The 7,653-nt window shown below is 42.1% G+C and overlaps 1 protein-coding gene across 1 annotated transcript; it reads left to right on the top strand.

Moving 5' to 3' along the window:
* Positions 1-725: 725 nt before the first annotated feature.
* On the top strand, positions 726-3,280 carry rnf7 (ring finger protein 7). Its single transcript, XM_080547582.1, has 3 exons — positions 726-913; positions 1,409-1,456; positions 1,759-3,280. Exons 1-3 carry the CDS (start codon positions 730-732, stop codon positions 1,875-1,877), a joined length of 351 nt encoding a protein of 116 aa, XP_080403708.1. The 5' UTR covers positions 726-729; the 3' UTR covers positions 1,878-3,280.
* The last annotated feature ends 4,373 nt before the right edge of the window (positions 3,281-7,653 follow it).

Here is a 7,653-nt window from a genome sequence, read left to right as displayed (position 1 = left end):
TCAATCCATTTTGATTGGGAAATAAGAAGCCGTATAAACACACACTAGAAGAGGCAGTGTGTGTGTGTGTGTGTGTGTGTGTGTGTGTGTGTGTGTGTGTGTGTGTGTGTGCGTGCGTGCGTGCGTGTGTGTGTGTGTGTGTGCGTGCGTGCGTGCGTGCGTGTGTGTGTGTGTGTGTGTGTGTGTGCGTGCGTGCGTGCGTGCGTGTGTGTGTGTGTGTGTGTGTGTGTGTGTGTGTGTGTGTGTGTGTGTGTGTGCGTGCCTGCGTTCGTCCCATGAACATAATATGTGATTATGGATGGCGGCGATGTGGGAATAGTGCGCGTGGGTGGGGGTCAGTACTGTAGGCTACATTGTACATTGCATGGGGATATGCAATATTAATATGTTGATGTTATAGCCTATAGGATTGGTCTTAAAAACAACTGAATGTGTGCTGCATTAGTTGAGTAGGCCCACCTAGCGTTGACACAACAACAACGTTACAAAAAGAGAAGTTTTACTCTTAAACTCCTACAATGACGTAATGCTTGGCCAAAGGGACTGAGACATTACAACGTCTGGCTCCACCGTGTGGTCGTTTAGCAGTATGACAGGCGTCATCGTTTGACATTCTTTTGCGCATGCGTTGTCTTGTCAGATGGCTTGTGCTAAGCTAGCTAGCTAATAGCATTATGTACCATAGCCTGCTGCTAGCTTAGTTAGCTTCGCCCATTTTCTTTCACGTCCATGGCGGAGATGGAGGACGGAGATGAACCAGGGGTAGTTCACTCTCACAGCTCCTCTCACACCGGGTCTAATAAACACTCCGGAGGGGACAAGATGTTCTCTCTGAAGAAGTGGAACGCGGTGGCCATGTGGAGCTGGGACGTGGAGTGCGACACGTGTGCGATCTGTAGGGTTCAGGTGATGGGTGAGTTCCTATGACTGGCTATCAGCTAGCTAAGCTAACTAGCTGTATAGTCAAGGGCTGTGTTCGGAATGGCATACTAGCATACTACTCATACTAGATATGACGTAGATTTTGAGTATGCAGTGCGTTCACACTGTAGATTATGTGACATTTGAGTATGCGAGAAATGTATACTAGATTTTCGGTCGGCTGGTATTGGCATACTTATTATGAATTTAGTAGGCAGTATGCAGTATATACTCATTGAGTATGCTAGTATGCAGTATGCTAGTATGCCATTTCGAACACAGCCAAAGAATCTTCAATGCATTTCTACTTGTTGTTAGCTGCTAGCTACTCCTAGCTAGCTGTGTTAAATTTAGCTATCTCTAGCATGCTGACTGATGCAGTCAGATCAGATGTTTAGCTGTGCTAGTACTAGGGTCGCCATAGATTAAGTTTCCTGTTGTTAATCAACTAATCCCACTGTGTTGTCCTCTGTCCCTCTCCGTCCAGATGCATGTCTGCGCTGCCAGGCTGAGAACAAACAGGAGGACTGTGTCGGTATGCTGCTTCCTCTGCTGTCACTGACACTGTCTCACTCACATTATCATAATATCATAATAATAATCATGTTGAGATTACATTTAACCAGCTTCAAGCAGACTTGACGAAACGTCAAGGCTGCTTGAAGCTGGTTGAATGTCAAGGCTGCTTGAAGCTGGTTGAATGTCATCTCAACACCTGCGTTTGACAGTTCATGTGATTAAATGATTGCACTTGTGTATTTGCATAACATAACACTATAAGTTGTCTTATATGCTTCTTTCCTTGTGTGCCCCCCCTCTCCCTTCTCTTTGTTCCAGTGGTGTGGGGGGAGTGCAACCACTCTTTCCATAACTGCTGCATGTCTCTGTGGGTGAAGCAGAACAACCGCTGTCCACTGTGCCAGCAGGACTGGGTCGTGCAGAGAATTGGCAAATGAGGTCCTCCTAGTGTCCCCCTGTCCCACACTCCCATCGCCGCCAGTGTGTGACCCCGAGACAGGACTGAATGCTGAAACCTACGTGTGCACGTTGTCATTCCTTGGATATTAAAATGTGTATTATCTAGGGGTGCAACGGTTCGGTATGGACCTCGTTTTGGGGGGGTCACAGGTTGCATAAGGAGCAAATAAATGCTACTATTTATATACAAACTGTTACTTTAATTTATTTTCCTTATACTTATGGAACCTAAACATTCAGACTCATTCCAGAATATGACTGGTATATTATATATACATAAGACCTCTGACTTTCAGTGGAGCGCAGCATAAACCGAAAGACCGACTAGTGTGTATTGAACCGTGGATGGCGAACCGTACGGTTCAATATAAAACTGAGAACCGTTGCACCCCTGGTATTGTCCAAGATGTTTTGTGAGTTATTGCAATATGAATTGTCATTAGAATAAAATATGGTGGTCTAGCACCGCAGTCTACATTACTACAGCGCCGCACATGGCAGCTATGGTTTTACAGTTTGTTGTGTTCTGTCTGCACTGCTGTTTGCATTGCATTTAGAAATGCTCTTACTGTAACGCCGAATCAAATTCCTATATGTGTATGCTTAATGTGTATGCATAAATGGCAATAAACGTTATCTCCATCTCCATTATGTCGCCATGGGTTCGAATCCGGCCCATGCCCTGCTGACATACCCTCTTCTCCTTACTTTTCGATCTATCTTCACTATCTCTATACAATAAAATAAAAAATATGAGTGGGACTGCCCCACTCAGAAAAGAATCACCTTTTTTAAAAAGAAATGCATGTTTTATTGTTTTTAGGCTCTATATTCCAAAAGTGTTGAATTTGAAATCAAACCGTTACTATGAGGTTGAAGTACAGATTCTTAGCATATTTGTTATGGTATGTGTATACATATTGGTTTCATCATTTAGAAATGACAACAGTTTTTTATACATGTTATACATTTATTTCAAGGCAGCAAAAGTAATAAGACATGCATATAATGTCCAAATGAATCGCTCATGTTTAGTATTTGGTCTACAATCCTTTTCATGAAATAACTGCCTGAAGTCTGTGACCCATTGACCCGATCGGACACTGGGTATATTCTCTGTTGATGCTCTGCCAAGCCTCTACTGCAGCTATCTTCAGTGGGTTGACTTGGCCAGTCAAGGACTTTTCATATTTTGGTCCTGAAAAACGACATAGTTGCTACATAGTATATTATAATATTCTGGTGGCCGGTGAAACTAAACTAAAGCTTTTGGGCAATGCAGATCAGTGATAACTACACCTCGTTCCAAATTATTATGCAAATTAGATTTTTCTCAGATTTTCCTAAATAGTCGATGCAAATGACAATCAGTATAATTTTCAAGTCATCAACCGTTAGAGTATAATTACAATTTTATTGAACAAACCTCCCAATGATAACAGTATTATTTTTTTTTAAATAAAAAACTCAAAATGCACTGTTCCAAATTATTATGCACAACAGTTTCAAAACATTTTATAGGTTGTAAAGAACTAAAAATGGTAATTTGATGAATTTAGGGTTAGGAGGTCATATTTACTGAAATCAAAAGCTATTTCAAACAAAAACATCTTAACAGGTCAAGTTACATGTTAGCATAGGACCCCTTCTTTGATCACCTTCACAATTCTTGCATCCATTGAACTTGAGTTTTTGGACAGTTTTTGCTTGAATTTCTTTGCAGGATGCCAGAATAGCCTCCCAGAGCTGCTGTTTTGATGTGAACTGCCTCCCACCCTCATATATATTTTGCTTGAGGATGCTCCAAAGGTTCTCAATAGGGTTGAGGTCAGGGGAAGATGGGGGCCACACCATGAGTTTCTCTCCTTTTATGCCTATAGCAGCCAATGACACAGAGGTATTCTTTGCAGCATGACAGTGGGCTCAGAAATACATGAAGACTAATTTCCAAACAGTCTTGTTTACTGATGATGAGTGCCGTGCAACCCTGGATGGTCCAGATGGATGGAGTAGTGGATGGTTGGTGGATGGCCACCATGTCCCAACAAGGCTGCGACGTCAGCAAGGAGGTGGCGGAGTCATGTTTTGGGCCGGAATCATGGGGAGAGAGCTGGTAGGCCCTTTTAAGGTCCCTGAAGGTGTGAAAATGACCTCGGCAAAGTATGTAGAGTTTCTGACTGACCACTTTCTTCCGTGGTACAAAAAGAAGAACCGTGCCTTCCGTAGCAAAATCATCTTCATGCATGACAATGCACCATGTCATGATGCAAAGAAATCCTAGCACCAGGGGAGCCCCCCCCCCTCCCAAATTTCGTTGTTTGGTACCTGTACTATATCAATGACAATGACAATAAAGACCATTCATTCATTCATTCATCTCATCCACCGCCAAGTCCTTTCCCATTATTCTCACGTCTTTTATCATAAATCCGTCAGTGAGCTTGTCCTTCCCTCTCCTCGATGCCAGCGTGATCTCATATGTTCGGTCTCCTTTATCCCGACAGCCCTCCACATTTCCACACACCTCCTGTATTCCTCGTAACATTTCCATCATAGTGATATTGCTTCCCTGCTCCAGTCGCACTTCCACCGTTAAACTTGCGAGGTACCGTTTGTCCGTGTTGTTTTCATCGTCGTCCATTCCGTTCGCTGTGTTCGTTGCCATGTCGTCCGTCATCAGCACGAAGCTGTCGGGGTACTCAAAACCCAAAACTCACTTAAATATAGATGGTATGAATGTTCGATTGTTGTTTGCAAAACTCGTTCAAACTATTCTCAGTCTCTCTCTCTCGTTCACTTCCGCTCATGCGCATAGACGGCAGCTCTACCTCCTGCGCCACAGCCCCCCCATGGACCAGATGAGATGTCCATGTGCTTTCATTGGAGGAGAAGATCCTTCAAGGCGTTTTGAGAAGTAAGTGAGTGGAGGATGGAGGAGAGGACGCGAGGAAGCAAGTTTCTTACAGTTGAGAAAGGGCGGTTGTTAAGTCGTGACGTGTTTCCGGGTCCAAAGTTGGCTGAGGCGCTCTCTTCGAAATGCCTCAGTAATGATAATAATTAATTATATTTGTATAGCGCTTTTCCGAGGCTCAAAGACCCTGACAATATGGGGGAAACGGGAAAGTGCTGTGTCCCTTGTTGTATGAATAGATCCGAGTCTAAAAAACAATTGAACTGTCATTCTACCGCTGTAGTACACTGGTACTCTGGTGCGGGGAATTTCTGGTTTGGACCCGGAAATTGCTAAACGTCACGTTTGACGTCAGACTTAACAACCGAATAGTAATGAGCTGCCTAAGGAGCAGCACTTTGACCACAAGATGTCACCAGACGTCCATGAGCTTTCCTTATTTCACAAATCCACTCAAAATAGTGAAAATACCACCACTCATCTGTGATCATACTTAGCTGAGGTGCTGGAGCTGAAGAGTATCAAATAGAGTGCAAAAAAGCAGCATCCGCACACTCAAAACTGCAAAAACGTTGTTTATTGAGAGCTTTCAGTCATAGACCTTCTTCAGACATCAGGCAACAACATATATTGTTCTATCTATCCACTACATTATGATCTGGATGGAATAACAACTTAAAATCCTATATACTTGACTTTTTATTTGTTTTTTTATTTTGGTAATGTTCAGTTTTGAGATGTTGATGCTGATTCAGGCCAATGTGAGTGAAACTTTATCAATATATTCAATAATAATAATAATAACTTTATCAATATATTCAATAATAATAATAATAACTTTATCAATATATTCAATAATAAAAATAATAACTTTATCAATATATTCAATGACTCCTCCAGTTTGTGGTTTAATGCCCTGTCAAGGTAATGAACATTAAGCGGCTGTGGCGCAGGAGGTAGCGCCAGTGTCTAATGATCGCAAGATCCTAACCCGTCGGCAGATCGGCGGTTCGAGCCCCGGTTGGCCACATGTCGAAGTGTTCTTGGGCAAGACACTGAACCCATCAGTTCAACACAAGTTCATATAAAAAGGGATCTGATCATGCTCATGTCTTGTAAATACAAGCATGGATTGAGTGTCAGTGTCATTTATTATTATTTTTCACCTAGCCTTACATTATGAAGTGTGTGCTGTGCACCATGATGCACCCTATTCATTGAGTTCAATAATAAAAAAAGACTAATCCCACCCTTGATTGAGGATTGGGCACACCTGTGCTCAATCAGGCCATCACCATGGCAATTGGCAGGAGGAAGGACAATCACCTGGGAGAGAACACAATAAACAAACAAAACACACAGGACCCCACACTACGGACGGAACAAGAGCCATATGCTCACTGTCCTTTGATGGCTAAGTTATCATCATGCTGCCATACAGTGAAGATGTCATACATACGTAAGTATGTATATATATATATATATATATATATATATATATATATATATATATATACGTATGTATGACATCTTCACTGTATGGCAGCATGATGATAAATTAGCCATCAAAAGACAGTGAGCATTATATATATATACTTCTATACATCTACCTTTTCACCAAGCTTGTCCTTGTCAGTGTTTCATGTGGATTTGCAGTTGTAACAAGGCACAGTAACATACGCAGTGTTAGTTCCTACCAGAGGCCACCTAGCGAGACTGACAAGTGATCCTGTCCATCGGTGTCATTAGATTAGAGTACCGTAGGTAGGGCCAGTTGGAAATCTAAGATGCAATTTGATCATCATCATTACACATAACGGCAAACGAGGGAGTCATCTGTGGACAATGTGACAACTAAATAAACTAAATAAACCTGCCATAAGGCCTCATGGAACATGTTTTTACCAGGCGCCGACACGCTTCTGGCAAGGTTTCGTCCCTGGGGATTTCCAGTAAGAAGCACGACTGTGTCTTACCAATTTGCTCTTGCACACAAACTCACAAACACATACAGTGGGGTGCAAAAATTGACATTGGGCACCCCTGGTTTAAATGTCTGTTACAATTCATCTTCAAGTGATTGAAAGCAAACCTGAACACTCAATGCTATGAAGTTAAACATGACACCTTTCTGCACATTTTAAAGCAAGGTTTCTTTTTTAAGTTGTACGTTTCTTTTTAATGTTTTTAAATGATAAAAAAAGGAAAAGGGCCCTGTACAAAGGTTTGGGAACCCTTTTGGATTATTCTTTGTTACCTTTTGAGGAGATGATTACTAAGGCCCAGACCAAGGTGATTTACTCGTTAGGGCTTCAATGAGTAGGGGGAATATAATTCCAGGGTTGAACTATATATTCTGAAGTAACTCCATGCCTAAAGTATCCGACTGCGTGGCTGTTGTGTCTGGTGTTAAAAACCATGGGTTCCTCTAAACAGAGTCCAAGGATCTCAGAATCAAGATAGTTCAAGGCAAGATCTGGAAGACCAAGAAAAATTTCAGATAGAATGGCGCGAGATCTGGTGAGAAATGCTCAGAAGAACCCACACATCACCTCAAAAGAGCTGCAAAAAAGAGTAGCAGACACCGGTCTAGTTGTTCACAGGACAACAATACAGCGTACCTTAAACAACAAAGACCTACATGGCAGAGTTGCCAGAAAGAAGCCTTTCCTACGACCTCAACACAAAATTAAGCGCCTGAAGTAGGCAAAAGAAAACCTTGAGAAACCTGAAGCCTATTGGAACATTGTGCTTTGGACTGATGAAACCAAAATTTTACTTTTTCAACTTTTCCAGAAATTGAAGTTGAAGGGAGGTTGGGTATTCCAGCAAGACAATGATCC

This window comes from Nansenia antarctica (genome assembly GCF_963989245.1).
Source record: "Nansenia antarctica genome assembly, chromosome: 17".
NCBI lineage: Eukaryota > Metazoa > Chordata > Actinopteri > Argentiniformes > Microstomatidae > Nansenia > Nansenia antarctica.
Note: the sequence above shows the minus strand (reverse complement) of the source record. Positions and strands in the feature narration are given on the sequence as shown.

Coding starts and splice junctions, on each gene's coding strand:
- rnf7 (XM_080547582.1), top strand. CDS start 730: ATGGCGGAGATGGAGGACGGAGATGAACCAGGGGTAGTTCACTCTCAC. Junction 914..1,408: donor CTGTAGGGTTCAGGTGATGG/GTGAGTTCCTAT, acceptor CTCTCCGTCCAG/ATGCATGTCTGCGCTGCCAG. Junction 1,457..1,758: donor CAAACAGGAGGACTGTGTCG/GTATGCTGCTTC, acceptor TCTTTGTTCCAG/TGGTGTGGGGGGAGTGCAAC.